General features: G+C 43.6%; 1 protein-coding gene across 4 annotated transcripts in view; it reads right to left on the bottom strand.

Annotated features, from left to right (window-relative positions):
• Positions 1–20,036, bottom strand: part of MTMR1 (myotubularin related protein 1) — a 64,184-nt gene extending 44,148 nt beyond the window's left edge. The window contains exons 1-4 of one of the 4 annotated variants that reach the window (XM_016123662.2): positions 19,739–20,034; positions 13,859–13,964; positions 3,338–3,361; positions 2,711–2,737 (exon numbers count right to left, since the gene is read on the bottom strand). In XM_016123662.2, coding sequence (XP_015979148.2) covers positions 2,711–2,737; positions 3,338–3,361; positions 13,859–13,964; positions 19,739–19,884 — 303 coding nt within the window. In that variant the 5' untranslated portion in view covers positions 19,885–20,034. Of the gene's footprint in view, positions 1–933; positions 985–2,710; positions 2,738–3,337; positions 3,362–13,858; positions 13,965–19,738 lie in introns of all 4 variants that reach the window. The other 3 variants (XM_016123663.2, XM_016123660.2, XM_016123661.2) reach the window with 3 other exon arrangements.
• Between the last annotated feature and the right edge of the window lie 3,533 nt (positions 20,037–23,569).

Genomic DNA, 23,569 nt, shown 5'->3' with positions numbered 1-23,569 from the left:
TTTGATCTGATGAACACACCTATTCCTCTTGGTGCCTTTGCTCCAAGTGCTGCCCAGCTGAGGAATTCCCTCTGGTGATCTCATCCAAACCCAGTTCCTGAGACCCTGAAGGTCCAACTGAAGGCCCACCAGCTCCCTGAATTTGTCCCCGAGGGCCTGAGCTCAAGGGATGTCCCTGGCCTCTCCGCTACTTTCTCATCTGGATCTAAGCTGCTGGGTGGGCAGTTTCTATAATGGCTGCATGCTGAAAGCAGTGACTTTCAAACTGGGCTCTTCAAGGTGCTTCCAGAGTCACCAAAGGAGGGTGGGCTGGGCAGAGGCATAGCAAAGCACAGGGCTGGCCACGTTTTTCTGGAGCGGCATTTCTAGCCCTGTCATGCACTGAGTTTCTACATAAGCTTTGGGGAAAGCTCTGTTGCTTTAAAAGACTCCAGAGGGTCTAGAGGTACTGAGAAAAGAATAAGCACTCAAGGGTACTCGAATGAGGTTTTTTCCTTCTGATTAATAAATACGAACTACACAGACTCATTCCACAAATACCTGACAAGGTACCGGGCACTGTGCTGGACAGAGACCATGCTCGTCTGAATACAGCGAAGTCCACACCCTCAAAGAGCACCCTTAGTGTACGCATCTGTCCCCTCTCAGTCTTTATAAAGGCATCTGAGAATCCTGTCTTGACTGAGGCTCATTAACTCATCGATAACCCTCTGTGGGAGAACCGAGAAGTACAGCTGAACAAATTGCTGGTTGACAAAATGTTGGATAAACCAATTTTTGCAAATAATGTCATAACGGAATCTACCAAACTTGGACAGGAGGGCACTACTATAGTGGTAGAAGCATTTGTTTATCATCTAGAAATCTAGGATGAAATGGCTTCTAAATACATGATCTGTAGCTACAAACAGATGAACACGTAGAACTTGCCACCTGCTCAGCTTCAGCTTCAGAAGGGTAGCCATTGTGTTCTTCCTGAATCTCCTGCACAGCACCAGGTGCATGGACAAGAAAAGGCAAAGAGGAGAAAGAGAAACACGTGCAAACAGACAGGTGAAAGGACAGAAGTTCTTTTTTAAAGAGACAGTAAGCATGTAAAAGTCGACACACCTTTCACGGCTTTGCAAATCACAACATTTCACCCCTTGGAGGTGAGAAAACAACGTGTAGGTCATCTCTAGCATCCTCGGCCTAAAATGGAGTATCTATTCTGTGTTTGTGTTGGGGTAGAAAAATGAAAAGCGAAAACATCATGGATTTCAAAGAATGCACTGTCTTTTTAAAATCAAGCAATGCATACCATAGCATGAGGCAAAGAAACAGAATAACAGTCATATGATATGCTCATAGAAAATAAAGCACATCACCATAACCAGGCAAAAGGCAAAAGTCAAGCCAAACTACAAAGGCAGTCCATAGACATGTGTTTTAAACACAGTAAGTATCCGTATGCTCTCAAGAATTAGTCAGTGGTCAACTCTACTGTCATTACCAAAATTTCCACGAACGTGCACATGCACATATCTCATGCTGGAGATAAACATAGACATATACATATAATTGGGTACTTACTGCTAATTGCTAATTAAATATTGTGAATCATGAATCAATACCATATTAAGTATTTCTTTTTCCTTTCCTTTTTTTTTTAGGCAAGGCAACCCTTGCTTGACCTCACAGATCACAAGTACCTTGTCAGTTTACTATCATTTATTTATTTATTTTTAATTTTTTATGCTTACAGCACCTGGTCTTCATAGGTGGTCTCCCATCCAATTACTAACCAGGCCTAACTCTGCTTAGCTTCACAAGATCAGATGGGATCAGGCTTAATATTTCTACAGTATCAATGTGCTTCAAAGAAACAGCTAAAAGGTGGTCACATACCTTTAATTTTTTCCAATTCCTTTAAAGGTATACTGTTCTTAGTTTAATTTATTCATGGATCAGTTTTTGAACCTTTAAAAAATGGACTTTTAGTTCAGCAGATGCTTTAAAGAATATGAACCCTAAAGTTGACAAAATTATAACCCCTTTTAAAAGCTGCATCAAGTCTCTAAGGCTGAAAATATTAAAATTTAGCATAGATACATACTTTTCTTCATAAAACTACGGTTCCAAAAACCATATTTCTTTGAAAGGCAACCAGTGAAGAAGTAGCAAAGCTTTAAATAAATTTACTATTCCTCACCTTTCATTTTTGTCAATAAAGTAAAATACCTACTTAACACATTTGTATACTTTATTATCGGATTGAATTTAGTACACAGTTGGTATTGCTACCCTTCGAAGCAGGGTAATTTTTAAAATGTAGCCAGTTTTTTGAAATTTCCGATCTTTTAAATACAAAGAAAATGGAATCATTCTTTGATTAAATGAATGACTAAACAAACAAAAAAAACACATAGCATTTCAAAGTCCATGCAAGTGTAAAGCCAAACACTAATATTTAACAATGTGAATCAAAGAAAATGATTCTCACAAGTGAAAGAAAACATAGCGAAAACAAGATTAAACAAAGATAAACCAACTAGAATCCTAAGAATTTAAGTGAACCTGCTTATTTTTGTACAACTTCACTGGCTTCAATGAGATTAAAATTTTTAAACTAAAGTCACTAAATTATTCTGTCAAAATCCACTGTTTTCATTTAATGGAAATAGGTTAATTTTCAACATCTGATACTCAGGCTTAAATACATGCACATTACCAATCTTTGTCTTGCTTTATGAATATTCTGAAATAAAGGGAAGGAAAATCATGAGAAAAACATAAGCTATAAACCCACTAGATGTAATGGTTACATCTGTGGTTTAAGAACCCCAAAATGGACCGATTTTGCTAAACTTATCTTCGGGATTAGAACTTCTGCTTTTTGGATTCAGCATGCAGACATAAAGGTGACTTAAGATCTTACTTAGATAGGATGGACAACAACTGACTGCGTTGTTGTTGCTCTCATTGCTAAATTCTTTAGCATGAATTACATGATAAACAAGGTTAAAAGAGGACTCTGTAGGCCTAGCCTTTGTAAGCCCCTGCCGCGAAGATCCATTTGGTCAGAATTCATGAAACACAACAAAAGTCAGTATTACACACTGGTAACAATTTTAGCATCCTGCCCTCACACACACTGGCTTTTATTGTACATATAAACATTGTAACAAATAAAGCATTTCTAGTGAACATTTAAAGCTTTGACACAGCAGAGCAAATTGATCTGGCTGACTCATAAAAACCAGTGAGAAGGTAAAGAACACTAAATAGACTAAGTGTTTGATAAAGCACAGAGACACACAAGTAGGAGGCCCATCTGCTAAAAGCCGAATATCCTTACCCTTATATCAGGCCTCCTGAAAACCTGTTAGTTAAAATACAGAACATCATCATCACAAATGCGTTACTATGACCCGCGTAAGATGCCATTAAGCTCACCAGCCCCTTCCCTAAGAAACATCATAATCCTCTGCATAAAACCAACCGGATCAATCCTAACACATTTGCCCTCTAAGTTTAATTCAATAGCAAATCAATCCTAACACATTTGTCCTATAATTTTCAGGCAAGTCTATGGTTTAGAGAAACTTATCGCCATTAGGCTAAGACAAATGACATTATTTTAAACACAAACCCCTTCTGTCAAGTGCTATTACAAATCACTGTGAACAGGCAGTGTTTGAAAAGTTCATCTGTGTGTCTGTTTGGAATACTGAAATGCATTTTCCCCATAGAAACAATGATATAAAAAGGCAGTTCTGCTCCCAAATCGGCCCACAGAAACAAAACAAAACTGAACCAAAAAACCACAAAAGCTCCCACATTTGACCCAGAGCACACAGCTCGGCTATAGCATTAACGGTATCATAAAACCTAGCTAACCACAAACCTTAGCCTAGTTTCTGTAGAAATTATATTTCCAACTTGCACTCCAGAATTAGACTCCCCAGTGACGCCGCCCCACCGAGAGAAGGGTGCCTATCCTGCTCCCCAGCCCCCTCTTCCCACCTAGCGGCTCCAGGTAAGAAGAGGTAGATGGCTGGTCTGGGAGAGGAGGGGAAGGGAGGCTCCTACTGCTGCCCCTGCAAAGGGAAGGCCGAGGTTTATTGAACAGGGACAACAATTTCAGTGACATTCTTCCAGCGCCGCCGGTAGCCTGTGAATGCTACTTGAAATGCAGCGTATGCATTTAGGAGGCCTGGGTCCGAGGAAACAGCCCAGAGAACTGATGGAACTTTTGAAAAGCAAATAGTGGTAATGGTCTGAGTAAGACCTGAATCGTCTATTTCCCATTCCAAAGTCTGAAATCTAATCATCTAATCATTGACCGTTCTATGGAAAATAGATCATTAAAAAAAATCACTAGAGGTTCTTATTAGCTGTATAGGTTTTACTCAGGATGGATAAGATCACATGACTAGGAAAATATAGACTTCATCATTGTATCATCGTTAAAATACTCTTCGAAATAAAAAAGATTTTCTGAATTATGTGATGCTGTCGCTCAAAGAGAATTAAAGCCCATAATTTCCTAAACATAGACTATTTAGACTAATAAGCTTAAACGTGGCTTTTTTGGGGGGGGTGATAGATATGTTTGTCATCTTAATTGTGGTGACAGTTTTGCAAGCGTACTTATCCAAACTTATTAAATTGTATACTTTAAATATGTGAATTTGTTAATGATACCTCAATAAAGCTGGTATAAAATACGTGCTTATATGAGTTTTAAAAACTCAAAACGGGACACAGACGGCAATAAAAAAGCAAAATAGAAAATCTCTGCTCCCCGAGCTCCATTCCTCAGTGATAACCATGTTTAATGAGACCAATTTTTAATTCTGATGCTCGCCTCCACAACCATATATACAATATGGTTCCACCTCGACTTCCTGATTTGTCAACTTTAAGGAGTAGGTAGTGACCTCCCATTTTAAAAGATGAGAAAGTAAGCGTTCTCAAGTTATCTCCCTCTTCCTAATCTCTGCAGATTGAAATTTTAATTTTTAGTTCTTTTGTCTCCTTCGGTAGTAGCTGCATTATAAAAAAAATACTCATGAAATGATTTTTAGGCGCCATTCTTCTAGCACTTTGTGTGTTTTAACTCATTTTCTACTCAGAATAACCTTGTAAATAAGATAAAAACTATTATTGGCCCCATTTTTGATGAGAAAACCAAGGTACAGTTATGTAATCTGGTCAAGTTCAAGGTGACTGAGCAAGTATTTAAACCCGGGTAGTCTGCTGCACCACCTCAGCTTGGTGTCGCTGTAATTAACACATTTAAACTACAGTCTTCAAACGTACATACAGTCTCTTTTAGGGTTGGTGAAGAAATCAACACTACTACCCCTTCCCTCACTTCCCCTGTCTACCTCCAAACCTCTGCTCTAGCAAACCATTATTTTCACCTTTGTTCTGTAACTACAATCATTTGACGCTTTGTCTAAAAAGTGATAGTAACAATTGGAAACGAAAAAGCAGACAATGTGCTTTTACACTCACATAATTCTTTACTGTAATGAACTCCTCAGTATTCCTGGTATAAGACCGGGAAGGTCAGGGGAGGCTCTCCTGAAGGCCTCTAAGTTGATACCCAAGTGTTTCTCCCTGCTTTAGTTGATACCACTCCTGAAACAAGTGATTTCGGACACATGCAGAGGTTCTTTTTTTTTTTATCTAGAATCAGATTCTGATCAAAGCTTGAGAAGAGAGCAGTTGTTTTAAGTCAGGAGGCCTGAAGCCAGCCAGCTCTCCCCAGCCAACCCGGGGCCTTGGTCTCTACACATACACAAGGAGAGGAGTCTACTGAGTACAAGGTTCTGACTAGTTCTAAAACCATCGGAGTCATTTATCTAAGACTCATGGGAAGACTTCAGAAAACATCTTCTCACCTCGTGCTTTGGGAGGCAAATCGGCCTAGTGGTTAAAAGCATGAGCTCATGAGTCGAATCCTGTCTCCACCACTTACGCCCCACCAGACCCCTGACAGCCACATTAGCCAGCAGAGTCTTAGTCTCCTCTTTAAATCAGTGATGCTGAGCACATCTCCCTCCCAGGTGGTTGGGTTAAATCGGGTACCATAACTGAATCTGGGTGGGTAAGTACTCAGGACGCAGGACTTGTTAGCATCGGTTTTCTTCACATGACCTTTCTGAGTTGATGGGTCGCGGCCTCCCCTATTTACACAACTCTCTTCACATGCCTCACATCCCCTCTCTCAACTCCTACACATGCCAGGAATCTAGAAGGTGCAAAAAACTTAATAATGATCTTAATCTATTTAACGAAGCAGGTAGACTGCCCCAAAGGTAACTAAAAATTTACCTACTTCTAAATGGCTGTCACTAAATCAAAAAAAAGCACTGTGAAATGACCCCCATTCCTGACAAAGAGCCCCTAAAACTCTTGTAAAGAATGGTGCTAAGATCATCTTTTGTTCTAATATTCGGTCTTTGACCTCGGTTCCTGACACAGAGCTCCTAAAACCCTTGGAATTTCCTGGACGAAAGAAGTGTCTTTGTTCTAATGAGGTGACTTTGGGTGGAATCCTGGATGGTGGCTTGTTATGGGAAAGACCAAGTCGTGACTAGAAGTTTGGAACTTTCAGTGCCACCACCCCCCACATACTCCCAAGAGGGCAGATGGGCCTGGAAAAGGAGTTTATCGACCATGCCTATGTGATGAAGTCTCCGTAAAATTTCCAAAAGTAGGAGGTTCAGAGAACTTCTGGAATGAACACATCTACGTGCTGGGAGGGTGCTGCATCCCAACTCATGGGGACAGAAGCTCCTGCACTCAGGACCCTGCCCAGACCTCGCCCTATGTATCTTCCTCTGTTTATCTGTGTCCTTTATGACATCCTTTAATAAAATGGTCAACGTGTTTCCTTGAATTCTGTGAGCTGATTAGCAAATGATCGAATTCAAGGAGGGGGCCTTAGGAACCCCCAATTTGTAGCCAGCCACACCTGGCAAAAGTGGTGTGGGACCTGGACACCCACTCCTTGCAACTGAGGGACAGTCTTGTGGGACCGAGCACTTAAACTCTGGGGTTTGCAGTAAATCTGGTTAGTGTCCGAATTGAATTGTAGGACACCTCGCTGATGTAGGAGAATTGGTTGGTATGGGGAAAAAACACCCACATATCTGGGGTCAGAAGTATTCTAAGAGCGTATTGTGAATAGCAAAGGAAAACAGTGAATTTTTCCCCAAATGCCAAAATTCAGATTTGTATAAAAGTTTGGACTGGGGGTAAAATGCCCTTCCTCTGGCCTCAGGTCTCTGCCCCAGAGAGGTGAGCACTCGGGCCGACCACTTGCTCCGAGTGGATTTGGTAAAGGAGCCATTGTGCCCGTCTGGGCTTGCTGTGATCTGTGTCCAGCCTGCCCAGAGGGGACAAGCTTAGTCTCCCCCGCCCACAAGGAGTTTGCCTGTTCGAGTCCTGCCCCAAGTGAGAGGCCACAGTTGTCCAGGGCTCTCTCTGGAGGACTGTGTTTAATTCTGAGCCCACTGTGGCCCTCCAAGCCAGCTTTGACAGATTATCGTGGTCTAAATCTGTTTGGCTCCCATCTGAGTTCTTTAGAAGGTAATAGTTGACATCCCTAAGTCCCCAACAGTGCGAGAAAGTTTCATAAAGTTTTCAAAAGCAAGCCAGAATCAGTAATGCAATTACCAACAAGGTGCACTCTACACCAGGCACTGTGCTAAATGCTTTACATGTTATCGCGACCCTCCCAGCCTCCAGAGAAAGAGATCCTACCTTTATCCCCAAATGACAAATGAGGAAACTGAGGCAGCAGGCAGTGAAGGAACTTACCCGAGATCGGAAAGCTGGTCACAGCGGCGTGGGTATTCAAACCTGAGCTGGCTGGTTTTAGAGGAGGAGGCTGATAAAGGCCCTCAGGCTTAATTCCTTGAATGCCCCGCCCCGCCCCCTCCCACCACACCTTGTTTACGCTCACCACAGTCCAACTCGTGCTCTATTTTTCGGTGTCTTCTTCCCCTCCTATGAATTCCATGCAGCCCCACTCTTTGCACAGAACAGGTGCTCACATCGCACTTGTGGAATGGATTGGTGCTCAGCAATTACAATATACTCCTTCTGTATGTCTTTTTATATATCATAGCATAACTACGTGTTTCATATTTCTGCTATAGCAGAAGTTAAGTACCTAAGAAGTTAAGTACTAACCGAAATTGCTTTTATATTCAATACAGAGAGATCCCATGCACCAAGCACCATGCCATCTGATTCCCCTGATGGTGGTTTAGCAAAAAACTACAGTGCTACATCAGAACCGGAATACTAACACTGACACAGTCAAGATACAGAACAATTTCATCACCACCAGGACCCCAATGTTGTCCTTTTATAGCCACATCCACTTCCCACCTGTCCCTCCCCTTCTTAGCCCCTGTTAGCTACTAATCTGTTCTCCATTTCTATAATGACTTCTGAAGACTGTTATATAATTGGAAACATACAGTACATGACCCTTCGGAAGTGGTGTTTATTTTGTTTGTTTGTTTTGGTTTTACTCAGTGTAATTCCCTCGTCTCTGTCCTCTCTATTCTGCTGTTGAACCCACTCATTGAATTTTTAAATTTTCGCTTATTGTATTTTTCAGTTTTAAATTTCCACTTGGTTCTCCTTTCTCATATTTCTTTATTGAAACTTTCAATTTCTTGCCTCTCACTTTCTACGTTTTCACTGTTTCACGCATATTTGTAATCGCTTATTAAACGATTTTATGATGGCGTCTTAAAAAGCTTTTTCACATAATGCGAACATCTCTGTCATCTCGGTTTTGGCATCTATTCATTTTCTTTTCTCATCCAGATTAAGATCTTTCTGATTCTTGGTCTGATGAGTGATTTTTAATGGAAATCTGCACATTTGGAGTATCATGAGATCTTATTTGAACCTTCTGTTTTAGCTGGCTTTCTCTGACGCTGCTCGGTACAGCCTGGCAGGGGTGGAATCCAGGCTCCCCGCTTGGCCTTGTTGGTGGGTGGGTGTGGGGCCGCAACTTTTTCTGTGGTGTTTGGTTGCAGTATAGTGGTTAGTGTCTAAGACTTTTCTTTTTTCTTGGCTGCCCCTTTCCTGGTCCTTTGACTAGAGAGAGGAGGCTTTTGTTGTCTGTGCCCGTTGGCATTTCTAGGTTGCTGGCTTCTTCAGCAATAAGTCTGGGACACATGTGACAAAAACAAAATGCAGGGACTTTACCGCCCTGTTATTCTTTGGGTTCTGAGGTCCCTGATCAGTTTGCCTTCTACTCTCCTTCTGAGAATTCTTACGTTTCTTTTATAGATAATATCCAGGGTTTCTAGTTGTAAATAGCATGAAGAAAAAATACATCTGCTCCATCTTTCCAAAAGCAGAAGCCTAAATCTTGATATTATTAAGCAATAATTCCTCCCCAGAGAGAAGATAACACTTTTCTATTACAAGCGGTTACAAAGTGGAGGCCTATAGCTCAGACAGGCAGTAGCAGGGTTTTTTTCTAACTCAATTGTATATAGGGGACCATGCTGTACTCTCCAGTTCTCCACAGCCCCCTCCCATGTCTGCCTAGCTTGTTAACTATCCCATGAAGATATCTGTGTTTGCAAACCCTGATTTAATAAACAAATCACGAGGCCAAGCTATCAACAATGGATTGCAGCCATGGATTCTGGAAGATCATGCTCGAGCTTCCCCTTTCATACACTAAGACTCAGTTCAAGAAATATAAACTAAGACTCAGGTCAAACATAATAAAACCTTTCCCATACACTGCATCCCACTTCCTTTCCAAAGCCCTTTGGGAAATTTTGTTGAGGATTCAGAATTCAGTCACTGTACTAACTTGTTAAATAATTAAACTGAGTACAGGACTCTCTCCATTTTCTTGCTTCTCTTCAGAATGTTTAAAGATGAGATCTAGCTATTGTGTGCACATGGACGAGGGTGGGAGAACCAGGAGAGGTACAGCGCGCTGATGATGATAATGATGATGATGGAGCCAGAGGAAGGAGGATGATTACATTAAAACTACAGTGTCCTAATTTCCTAAAGGCTGGCCAGAATCAAATCCTTTTGGACAAAACCGGAATTGGAGAATGGTCTAGAAAGAAAGGAATTTAGAGACTCACAATCTAATCCAAACTCTCTTATCCTTGCAGATAAGGAAACTGACACTCAGAGTTTATACAGAGTCACAAAGCTCTCCAGCACTGTTTGTACTACTCCATCACATTCCTTCTTCCTGGCCTAGTTCTATTTTCCCAACAATGGAAACTGATCAACTGTGACACTTCTCATCGTTCCTAAAAACATCTTATTACAATGTGTAACTGTATTATGGAACATAACATTCCGATCTTGTTCTTAAATTTATTGACAAATTCCAGAGAGAGATTTTTACTGTTAGCCCAGTAAAAATGAAAGCAATTGAGCTGGTACCAGAAGGGGGTAAACAAAACAAAACCTTTTATTATATTTCTTCTAGTAGTCTTAATTATCAGGCAAATCCTCGGGATGACCTGGCACGGAAATGTACATTTATTAAGTTAGTTGACCCATAAATAAACCTAAGAGCTATCTACTCTTTCAACTGGGACAATGTTTCTCAAACATCTGTCATTCCATATACCACCTCTACAAGTTTGGTTTGCTGTATCTGCATGTCGCTTGTACTAACGTTCATATTTACATTTATACTGACTTTAAATCCACTCCTTTTTCATACTTAGAAAGCTCTAAGCAATAATATCCATTAAACCACAAGTGTGATGTGCTAGTTTTCCTAATATACTTTAAAACAATTACATACTGTTAAAACACGTCCAGGGACATACCATCTAAACTCATCTCATGTGATACCAGTGATGTTCTTACCATACTTCAGGTGATTTGCTCCTGAGTTGTGGATTTATGAGTAAATAATAAAATTTGTTCTCCAAAGTCTAACCTGAGTTGCTAATTATTCAGACTCATGGGCATGTACCAAATGTATGATCCCACCACCAATTCTAACAGATAGAAACCTTGGAAGCCCAGCTTTTCAGATTTTATTGTACATAAGATAAGAAAGATATGAGGCACCGGATTCCCCATGCTAACAGTGGGATGGGGGCCGAGGAAGCTGCATTTTTGCAGGCACTCAGGGAGGGCTGACGTGGGAAGATCCAAGGGTCACATTTTGAAAAAGTGGACAGGGCAGGTGGGACAAAATTGTAAAAATCACTCTAGCTTTTCAATGGCCTGGGTTCGAATTCCAACTCTGTGTGATACTAAGCAAGTCAGGTAACCTCTCTGAGGCTTGGTTTCCTCATCTGTTAAATGATGATTATAATAAAAGCTACCTCACTGGGTAATTTTAAGGCTTAAATGAATGATGTATCAAAAAGCAGTATAAGACCATAGAGCCCTGACCTTGAGTTTAACTTATACTAAATTAATCCCCAAGTTGAGTGTGTATTTCAAATAAGATGTTTGCACAATAGATAATTTCAAATATTATCGACTGATGACTACAAATTAAATCCTCAAGGAATTGTATCTGGACCTTCAGGGAAAACCCCATGCAATGGCTCTCAGGCCAGAGGAGTTCCAAAGGCCTGTCTCAATAACTCTGCTCTTAAGAACAACTTTATAAATAGCATACCAAATTATCTTTGTGGTTTAGAATAAATATTTATTATTTAAAAAAAAACTCTCTCCTTGAAGAAAACATAACAACTCCTGAATGATAAATTTAATGCCAACTTTGCAGACTTGGCTACAGGGCAAATATAACAAAGACAATTATAAAACACACTCTTATAATAATTCATCAAAGGCTTTAGCTATGATCTGATATAGGTACTTAAAATTCAATTTGCAAAATATAGAAAAGCCTGATTTCCCTCCCTGAATACCATCTGTTAAACCATTCCGATATGAGCCAATTCTGCTACGCAAAATTTGTAAATAGACTAAAATGGAAAAAAACCTTGTTGCTTTATGTTAAAATACAGACTCGGTCTGATCTATTAATACAAAGGTTAGAGAGCTATGCACATAGTCAACATTCAATCTTTTACAGAATCCAAACAGCACTAACAGATATTCAACCAAATGAAAACATTAGTTAAATCGTAATTGTCTGTAAAGAAAACCACTCCAAGGTCTGAGAGCTATTCTCTGCAAATATGGGTCCTTGAGCCTCTCCACACAGCAGGGCAATTTCTCAGCTAACGTGAGGGCAACAGGGCAACTGGGACCAGTGAGGTCAGCAGATGCTCAGTGACTAGCCACTCAGACACTGGAGATGCTGCAGGTATTTCTCCCATGGCATATCTGCAGATGGCATATTTCTCCAGCTGGGTTTTGAGGACCAATAGTCCCACATGCTCCTACATGGCCAATCACAAAAACCAGATAGCAAGGAAACCTGTTAAGGCAGTGGTCCCCAACCTTTTTGGCACCAGAGACCAGTGCTCCTATGAGAATCTAACGCCTGATGACCTGAGGCGGAGCTGAGGCGGTGATGCCAGCACTGGGGAACGCAGCAAATACACATGAAGCTTTGCTTGCTTGCCTGCTGCTCACCTCTTTGCTGTGTGGCCCAGTTCCTAACAGACCACAGACCACTGGTCCGTGGCCCAGGGGTTAGGGACCCTTGTTTAGAAATATACTGTCACTCCTCTGGCTGGGCAGATCATCCAGTTTCTACTAATCCACAGCCACGCTTTCCTTCAGTAGGAGTAAGCAACAGCATCCCACGGTTTGGATGAAGCAAGTACAGCAATACAGCCAAATCCCAATTACACGACCTCTCGAGTCAGTCTCTGCACTTGCTACATTATGAGCTAAATAGGAACCAAGGTCAGAGCCCTCAAACAAGGAGCAGCTATTGAGGATGAATTAGGATCTTTATCGTAGTTCTTGAATTCTTTGTAAGATTTGATACCTGGTAAGGACCAGGATTTTGAGAGCCTGTTGACTGAGGGTAGACCAGGATACTAAATGTAATTCACACATACTTGTGAAAATCAATGATTTCTTACTAGCAGGCAAAAACGACTATAATAAACTGAATCCTCAACTCAAGCAAACACTACTACTGCAATGTAAATGTGGTTTCATTTACTGTACCTGTTAATAGTTTATAGACATTAAAACAGTTTTTAGCCTTAACGAAGATGGAGCACCCAAGTTTTTGATTCATTCATTGATTCAACAAATATTTACTGAGCACCTGCTAAGTTCCAGGATCATGCTGGGGAAACTGGAGAGTAAAAATAAACCCAGCTCCCTCTGCTGAAAAGGAGGTTATCACTCTTAACTTTAGAATAAGCAGGGCATCCAATAAAAAAAAGATTTCTTAATTCAATAAGGACTAAAAACTCAGGCTGCGCATATAGTACCCTTTAGATTTTTGCAAGATTTTTGCATTCTAATATCACCTGTTAATGCTGAATACCCATAGGGAGCACCTAAATACAGAAACAAATTGTGATGTTAGGGAAATACTGTATATCAGACGTTTCCTGAAACTTGGAATATTAACAAGTATAGGTACTTACTATAATAAAATATAAAAATATGTAACACATTAAATACATAAATCATAAAATGGAACTGGATTTTTTAAAAATAATCATAATCCAAAGACCGCTTTTCCTCTCAATTACAAAATTATGACCACATAAACTAGATCTTCGTAAAATTTCTCTTCTAGAGTTCAGATCTAATGACAGAGAACTTTTCAGCCTTGTTCCCAAACAAATGGTCAGCCAGCAACAAGGGGCCAAAGTCTCACAAGAATTAAAATTGCAAAGCTTCTTGGCTACTTAGCATATTGGAAACAAATTAAGGACTCAATGCTGCTTACCTTGTAATCTCGGGATACATTTTCTGATGTCACTGAACCTGAAATCTGACTAGAAATTGTAGCAGCTATAAGCTGTTTACACCATTCAACATGTGATCCTGTAGGACTAAAAGAAATAGTGTGATTAAAATATTTTAAGACATAGGCTCCCAGTGAGAAAAATGAGCACTGACTGGGGATATACGTACAGTTTTTTTTTTTTTTTTTTAAGAAATGAACTTTTATTAGACTATTTGGTTACCTTTACACTTAATATAAGAACTGAAATACTGACTGACAACTAGGAACTAAGATTAGTTTCCAACTTCTTTTAAGTTTAAGATTCTAAGCATGTTAATCTCTATCATCTAATGAAATTTTACTCTCATACAATCATATACAGTGAATATTCTTAATGTATATAGAAAATTAATTCTAAAATGAAATATTTATCTCACAGCATATGCTTTTCAAACATTCAATTTCGTGTTGGTAGTTTTAAATCTAGAAAATAATGTACTTTTGAGTGAATCAAAGTGACTCCTAATGTAGCAAAGTTGATTGTGATTTTAAAAAGGACAGACCAGAAAAATGATGTCCTGTGTCTAGTAATAATGCTACCTTTCATTTCTGTAACTGCTGTGATGACTTACAAAAAGGCTCTTCCGGTTTATTATTGTATCAGAGCTTCATAACCACGGTGTGATAAGGAGACAGAACAGAGACTAGTCAACTTGTTTCTGAGATGAGAGAATTCAGGCACGGCGGTGAGATGCCCCATCAGAAAGTGGCCTGCCTTTGGCTATGTCAGGTCTGTCCCTCCAGAACATGGCGCAACCAGTAGTGACTGACTCACCGAGCTGGAGGGCAAAACAGGGACCAACCAGCACCACAGACGCTAGCCACTGCCTTACATGAGAACACAACAATGCAGAGAGAATGGCACTTTCTACTTACGTGATGCTCTAAGTGGTCAACACATTGCCACATACAGCCTGCCAGTGACCCATCTTACAGATGAGAAAACTGAGTCTCCAGTGTTTCAAGAAGGTCACGTGACTAGTAAGTAGTCAGGGTGTGTTCACCTGGCCTAAAGGACCAAACAAGCAAACTAGGCAGAGAGGGAATTAAAAATTGCCCCCAGGGGCCGGGCTTCTCTCTCAACTGGTTGAAACACTGAAGAAATCAAGCAAAAGGGCAAAAGATGCTTATGAAAGCTTACCCCGCAGGTAGTTTGCACTGTAAAGAATGTTCCAGACCTTTAAAAATATCATCACTAACTAAATCTGCACTCGTGTATTGGAAGGATAGAAAAACCTGGATTCCCTAGGCAGTATGTAAAATAATCTAAATGGTAAAATAAAGATATTCGATGTTCTCTACTAGTGATCTTAATTGTAGTCGCTGACCAAAATAGCCCAGTGGTTATCTGTGAGGCTTACAATGTAGTTAAAAAAATTCACCAAATGGGCAGACATTCCCATGATATATCAATAATTCATTTACCACGATTTCTAACTATGAGGAAGGAGGGAAAAGGGAGGGATTCTCGTCTCCTTTCTAAAGGCTAAGTCACCTTTATTACCTGGTCATAGCATACTTTTCTCGTCATGTGGCCTTTTCCTCTGCCAGCACCTACCCTTGATTGCAAATCTAACAGTAAGAACCGGTCTGGTCATCCTCCGTGGGTACCCTGTTGTCACCATCTGCCCAGCATTCTTTTCCCCTTTTTCTGATAAGGACATTTCTCTCTACTGTGGAGAACAGCAGCACCTCCCCCACTTTGTATGTTTCTGTACAGGAAGAGGAAGGAAGGGGGCTTGCCCCTTGCTCCTCCTGGAGCTCCCACAGGCAAGAGAGTGACGCAGGCTGGGTCAATTCTAAGTTTTTCTCTTAGACCCTAGGCTGTGTGAACCTACTCCAGCCCCACTGGAGGCCACTCCTTACCCCCACCACCTTGAAAAACACACAGAGATAAAGAGTAAGACAAGAAAAAACAAGGGATGGGGGCGGGCTGACAGCACTGTCTGCAACTCTGGCTCCAAACGTGCCTGTGGCCATCTTTCTCCCTGTCTGCAGCAGTGACGTGTGCCAAGAAAGTTCCTTTTTGGCTTAAGCTAGAATGATTTATGTTTTTAGTCACCTGCAGCCAGAAGCGTCCTGGCCAACATAGTTACAAACAGCATGGTATAGTAGGCGGGTAGACAGGAGGCCTGGATCGGAGTCCTGTTTCTGTCACCAGCTAGCTCCGTGACCTTGAGCAAGCCACATCCTCTTGCAGGACCATAGCTTTGCCATCATTAAGAGATGTACAGTATTCAGAAGAGAGGGGAGGGCCCCACAGGCCATGGGGCGGGGCTGAAACACACCCGGAGAGCCAGGTCTTGAGTGTGATTCAGAGCTTATGATGATGACAGAACGGAGAAGGGAGGCCATGTCTCTCCCCACCTTCTCTTTAGTCTGTCAGTCTCCCTCCACGTGCCTAGTATCAACAACCACGTGCAGGGTGGGGGCTCCCAGCTTTGTTTCTCTATCGTGGACTCTCCTTCTGGACCTGGATGTCCATGATCCCAGGAGACATCTCCACTAGGTGGTCCTAGAGACCCTGCCAACTCAACTGTCTAAAGCGGCGTCAGCCCTATGTATCCTAAATCAGGGAAAAGCACAGCTAGTTACCCTGGCCCCTCAGGTCCGAAAGCTGGGGTTGACCTTGGAGCCCACCCACCACTTCGCTCTCCCGTCTGAATGCTCACCAAGTCACGCTGCCCTTATCTGATAAGTATCATGAGAATGCATCTTGCTCAATTCTTACTGCAGCTCCCTTTCCGGATGCCTGTCATTCTGTTCTGCCTCGTGAATTTAAGCCCCATCTCTATGCTGATGACTCCCAAATTGAGGCCTGCAGCCCAGATACCACCTGTGAACTCCAGGCTCATATAAACCAACTGCCTCTGGGATATACAACTGGCATCTCATAACAGCTACGTCTGGAGCTGAGAGCCTGTCAATCTCCTAAAACTGCTCCACTTAGAGGATTCACCTTCTCGGCAACACCACTTCCTACAAGCCAAAAGAAACCTTGGGATCGTCCTGGATTCTTCTCTTACCCAACAACCAATCTTCATCAAACCTTATTGGCTCTACCCTGCAGGTTTTTTTCAAATCATATCCAGAATCTGACCACTTCTCCCTTTCTCCACCCCACTGCTCTGGGCTAGGCCACCACCTCTCACTTCAAGGACTGCGGTAGCCTCCCACCTGCTAGTCTCTCTGCTTCAGCCCCTTCCGCTTTCGGTCTGTTGTCCCCAGGAGAGCTTACTGATCTTACTGAAACACACCAGATTATGTCACTCCTCTGCTCTAAGACCCCCAAGGGCTCCCCAGGACTCTCTAACCACTCAGCCCTGCGACCCTACTGCTCTCTCCCTGCTTAATGACACTGATCTCCTTACTGATCTTTGAACATTTCACTTGTGCTCCCTCAAACTCCAGGGCGCACAGGCCTCTGCCCAGAATGTTATCACCTAGATATCTGTATGACTGGATCCCTGAACCCTTTGGGGACGTTACTCGAATGTCCCCTTTCTCGGTGAGGCTTTCCCTGACCATCCTACATAAAATCCCAACCACTCCTTAGAGCACACCCATCCCTTTCCCAACTTAACTTTTTTCCCCTAGCGCTTATCACTGCCTAACAGAAAACATATTTCCCTTGTTATTTTTTTGTCTTTCTCCCACCAAACATATGTTCCACGAAGGCAGGGATTTGTGTCTGTTCCCTGTTATACCCTCAGCCCAACACAGTGCCTGACACAGAGCAGGCACTCATAGTCACAGAAGAAATGAGTGAGTAGCATTTCCATCCACAATCTGCTAAATAAGACTTCGTGCCTTCAGCCTATTCGCCATACTACTTACTGCAGAGCAATTATTCTCAAACATTAGTCCCATCCTGTAGCTCCCCTAACAGAAATCCTTTTGTAGTCCCTGAAGCTAGGGTAACCATAAAATTTCTAGTCCAAATCAAGACACTACCGTGAGTTGAAAGAGGATGCTATTAATAATTACACTGGCCTACCAAGTAAACCAGTACCATCCTGGGCAAAAGAGACCGAATGACCCGCCCTCCTTGTCGTGCATGTGGCTGTTAAAAGTGCAGAATTCCAGGCTCCACCCCAGAAGTGGACTAACTAGATTTAGGGTGGAACCCAAGAATCTGCATTTGAATCAAGCACTGGAGGTGATTCAGTGGTAGGTTATACGGAAATGCCCTTGGAAGAACTGGCCCAGAGAATAATGGTGTAATTCCCTATGAAGGCACAGAGGCCACTTCAAGACCTGGCCCCTGTCTGCTTTCCTTCCCATGAGTCTCTTCCCTTAGCAGTTTCCCACGTCCAGCACTCCCTGCGTGACTGCACGTTCCGCTGCACGTTCCACTTCCTGTGCCCCAAGAGTCCTCCCTATCCCGTCCCCCGGCTAACTTCTCATTCTTCACCATCCAGTTCAAATGTCAACTTCCTGAGAAGCTGCCCAGACTCACTGACGCCCCCCCCCCTCACCCTGCACCACAACAAATTGAGTATCCCACGCCTGTGAACCCACAGTGAAGCAGATCACAAATGAGGCAGCTGAACTTTTTAGAAACTGCTGACTCGTGGACCTTCCCCTGATCCACCTGAATCAGAAGCCTCAGGAGTGGGGCCACCTGGAGCTCTTTTAAAAGCTTCTCAGATGATTCCTATGCACACTCCATTCTGAGTGCTTCATGTTCACCCTACCCCGGCACTTATCACAAGTGAATTAAATTGCTGGGCTGTCTTTTCCACTAGATGGTAAGCCAGAGAGCAAATATCCTCTGACTCTCCAAGCCCTCAGACGCTGTAGAGTATCCACAGTGAGTGAAATCCTGACCATTCCAAGTATTATCTTAGCTGTGATTAGTTTCCAGTGAAGCTGCTGACTTGGGTGATTAACTTATTAAAATAAACTGTCAGTGCACTGGGGTAGAAATAAAGGGAGTGTTTCTTGTTGTTCCCATGCCTGTGGAAACTCCCAAAAGTTCAACTCACTGGTGTGACTAAGGCAGGCAAGAATGAACATCTAAACCTGAACAGTCTCTCTTGCCTAACTCTGCTGTCAGCACAACGGCCAAAATGTGGGAAAGCTGGATATTCCGGACGTGGGATAACCCATCGCTTGTCCCGGGGCATTTCCGTGGCCCTCCCAGTTGCACACGGTCAGTTTATGCTTCTAACGGATGGATCTCAGTTCTGCAACTGCGTGAGAGGCAATAGGCTTATGTGTTCACAGAAACAACGAACCGGTTCCTTCCAAGTGTGAAAAACTGAAAGTAAACGACTGTGTGTCCTGCATCAGGAGCAGTTTGGATGTTTTCCAGCCCAGATTTTCAAATGGAGGTATCCTTGCCTCCATCTGTACCAGCTCCAGCACTCGAGGGGTTCCGCCCCCCAGTTCCTACTCCCAACCAGAACATCAGAGACCCCAAGCAGCAGCGGCTTGAAGTGGGTCATCAAACCGCACGAGGCAAGGTCACGCTACAAGAGAAGAGCCCAGGTGAAATGTCTTCCCCAGTGATTCGTGGTCAGGGCAAGAGCAGCCCAGGTGGCTCCAAGGAGCAGTAGGAGGTGGCACGGGAAATGGTTTGACAGCTGCGAGGCCCCTCAGGGGTGCAGGGAGCTCCTGCGCGCGAGGCGGAAGTGAGCCAGGTGCGGGGTCCCGGGATGTTGGGAGGGGGTTCAGACACCTCTGGAGGGACCCGGGTGGGGTCCGAGAAGGGGAACACCGCACCCCAGCCTCTGTGCGGGGCGGGGAGTCCGGGCCTCTCGAAGGTCCCCCGGCAGTCGGAGAATGGGAGGCCGCGGCGGGACGGGTCCCACTTACCTGTCCAGGGTCTCCATGCTGGGCTGCCGGGAGCCGGAGGCCGGGCCCCCCGAAACCCGGGGGGGCCTCCAGCCGCCCGCCAGCCCGGTACCCGGGCCCCCGGCTCCCTCGCTGCCGGCCGCCGCCGCCGCCGCTGGCCGGTCCATGGAGCCCGCCGCTGCCGCGGGGAAAACTGCAGTGGGAAGGGAAGCGGCGCCTGGAGGGTCCCGCCGCGCGCCTCCTGCGCTCCGATATGCTGCCCGCCGGCTCAGATGGCCGCCGCCATTAGCTGTCACCTGGCGGCCCCGCGTTACCCACAAGGCCGCGCGCGCGCGGTGGGGGTTGGGGAGGTTCGGGGCGTGTGGTGGGGGCGCGGCGCGGGCGGCTCCGGCTGGCGCCCGGTCCCCCCACGCGCCCAAGGCCACCTGGGCACCCGCCCGAGCAGCCGGTACTGGGGGCAGAAGCCTTCCGGCCTGAGCAACCTGGACACGGGGCCCAAGCTACTTGGGGTCGAAATCTACAAACGGATGATGCGGAACATGTTTTGCTCAGGAAACTACCAGAATGACTGGAGATACAGGGTTAAAGAAAGTTTAGGAAAATCCAAGAATTACAAATGATTTCTTTTCCCTCATTTCTTCTTCCCAGAAAAGTTTTGGGGTGGGGGAAGCTCAGGTCCCTGGGAGTCCCGGGTCTTCTCATCTTCAAGCAGCGGTAATTCCATACATTTTAGCAATTCCGACCTCTTTCCTCCCTCCCTCCCACAAAACCCACCTCCCTGCCATCTGTAGGGCAAGCAAGTGTTCTGATGCCGCCTTTGGAACTTCCGCCCTTGATTTATATTAAGACTAACATTTAACATCTGTTGGTTAAATCACTGCTATAAAAAAGGAGCCAATCTCTGATGATAAAGGCATTCAGGGCATTTGATTCCTGAACTAGACTTATTTCCCTGCTCATTTCACTAGGGTTCACATATCTAACTTCTCATCCCCTTTCAACTCACTCCTGATTTTGTTGGCAGTCGTGACTAAGCCCCTTTGCCTATGATTGCCCCCTATATGGACAACAGACCTGTGACCCTGATTAAAGGCAGGCCTGGAGACATGGAGTTCCTACTTCCCATCCCAGACCCGTCCTGCCCTATCAGCTTAAGGTTCAAACTGAAGCTTAAGGATGTGATGCCTGGAGCCCCAGCAGCCATCCTATGCATGAGAGGGGGTGAGCCTGTGGCCTGCTGTGAAAAGGTAACAGGGAGAGGAAGGCTGAAAGGAAGGAAAGGAAGATCTCCAGACAAACTGGAGACCTACTTCCTGTAGTATTCTGGTTTTCCAAAATTGTTAGTTCAAAAGTTTAATCCACTATTATGGACAGAATTTGTGTGTCCCTCCTCAAATTCACATGATGAAGCCCTAACCCTCAATGGATGATATTTGTAGATGAGGCCTCTGGGAGGTGACCAAGTCCTTGAGTGAGGGGACGGGATGTCCCGTGCTGATCTGATGAGATTAATGCTCTTATAAGAAGAGACACCAGAGAGCTTGGTTTCACTCTCCATGAGCAGGCAGGAGGAAAAGTCATGTGAGGACACAGTGAGAAGGCAGCTGTCTGCAAGCCAAGAGGAGGCCTCTCACCAGGAACCAAACCCTGCCAGAACCTTGATCTTGGACTTTCCAGTCTCCAGAACTGTAATAAAATAAATGTTTGTTGTTTAAGCCTCCTAGTCTGTGATATTTTGTTATGGCAGCCCGAGCAGACTAAGATACCCACTTTTAGTCAAGGACTTTGTTATAAGGAGCTGCGAGAATCCTAGTTGCCTTGAGATTTGTTAGAAAGAAAACGGAGAACTTTTAAACGTATTTTAAGTACGATGTTCTTCAAGGAGGATTAGGCCAAAATGGAATTCACTGTGATACTATCAGACTTTTAATTCAGTTAAGCAAACTTAGGACTTACAAGACAGAGATAGAACCTGACATATCCCTGCCTAAGAAGCTCAGAGTCAAGTGAAGGAGACAGACAAATTAACAATCACATTACAGGTTGGTAAGTACTAAGCTGGGGGTGAGCACACTGGCTGGGGGAACACCTAGCCCAATCCATAGGGGGAAAAAGAGTCAGAAAGACTTCCTAGAAAAGGTGACACAAAGCTGAATCTAAAAGTATGAGTAAGTCTTTGATCAGGTGAAAAAGTCAAATTGTTCCAGGCAGAAGGAACAGTTATGGACCAAGGCGTGGAGTCAGTTCAACAGCTTATTATGTGCAAGGGAACTCTAAGAAATGTATTGTCGCTGGAGCATAGAGTCAGACAAGACAAGTGAGGACTAGAGGCCAGCAGGGCCAAAACATGGAGCATCTGGAATGCTAGATTAGAAGTTTGGACTTTGCTCTCTATGTATGTACAGTCATGAGCCACTCCATGATGGGGATGCTTTCTGAGAAGTGCGTAGCTAGGCAATTTTGTCCTTGTGCAAACATCAGAGTATCTACACAAACCTAGATGGTCTAGCCTACTATACACTCAAGCTATAGGGTATAGCCTATTACTCCTAGTCTATAAGCCTGTACAGCATGTCACTGTAAAAAACAACATGAGATTAAATCAAACAGAAGAGAAAATGATGCAATCAAGAGAGGCAGTAAGCACAAGATGTATGATGTTGCTGCTGGTGTAACATGGCGTACTGTTTAACAGCAAAAAAAAATTATGAGTAGTAGAAAGAATAAAATAATGATAAAACATATAGCACAGTAAATGTTACATAAACCAGTAACAGTCATTTATTATTATCAAGTATTACGTACAGGACATAATTTTATGTGCTATACTTTTATACAACTGGCAGTGCAGTAGGTTTGTTTACACCAGCATCACCACAAACACATGAGTAATGTTTCATGCTTCATGATGTCACAACGGCTACGATGTCACTAGGCAATAGAAATTTTTCAGCTCCATTATAATCTTATAGGACCACCTTCAAACATGTGACCCATCGCTAACCAAAACATCATTATGCAGAACATGACTGTAATAAGATTTATCATGAGGAGTTAACTCACTTGATTATGGAGGCCGAGAAGTCCCATGATCTGCTGTCTGCAAACTGGAGGCCCAGGAAAGCTGGTGCCATATTTTGAAGGTCCAATAGCTGGGAAGCCGAGAGTGTAGATTCCAGTCCAGGTCAGAAGGCCTGAGAACCAGAAGCACCGAGGGCAGAAAATGGATGTCTCAGCTCAACAGGCAGGCAGGAAGAGAATGCCACCTTCCTCCACCGTTTTGTTCTATTCAGGCCTTCATTGAACTGGACGAGGCTCCCCCACATTGGGGAGGGCCATCTGCTTCACTCAGTCTACTGGTTCACCGATTCAAATACTAATCTCTTCCAAAGATCCTCACAGATACACCCAGAAATAATGGTTAACCAGATATCTGAACATCCTGTGGCCCAGTCAAGTCGATACATATAATTAACCATCACGGAGGGAAAGAAAGGAAGACATTGAGTTCAAATCAGTTAGTCCCAGACTCCTGCATTGCATGGACCAGTGAAATGAAAACAAAAACAAAAACCACAGGGAACCCCCACATAGTGGGGTAGCATGGTTGCCAGTACAGACTTCATACATCAGCTTCTGGCCTCCAGACAAAGTGTTAAAGCCTTCCATTGACTCATTCGATGTGCAGAATTCGGGGGAATTCTTTTCATTCTGAGCACTATCCCATGAGGCTCCACCAAGTGAGGAGAAAGGCATGTGATTTCTATGCCACCTATGACAGCCAGGTGCCAGCACAGTTAGGCCTCGGGCAGTGATGCTTTGCAGCTGTAGGGCAGACTGGGGGTCAGGACG

The sequence above is a fragment of the Rousettus aegyptiacus genome, unplaced genomic scaffold (genome assembly GCF_014176215.1).
Source record: "Rousettus aegyptiacus isolate mRouAeg1 unplaced genomic scaffold, mRouAeg1.p scaffold_m13_p_9, whole genome shotgun sequence".
Classification (NCBI taxonomy): Eukaryota; Metazoa; Chordata; class Mammalia; order Chiroptera; family Pteropodidae; genus Rousettus; species Rousettus aegyptiacus.
The sequence above is the reverse complement of the archived record's forward strand: the minus strand, read 5'-3'. Positions and strand labels throughout refer to the sequence as shown.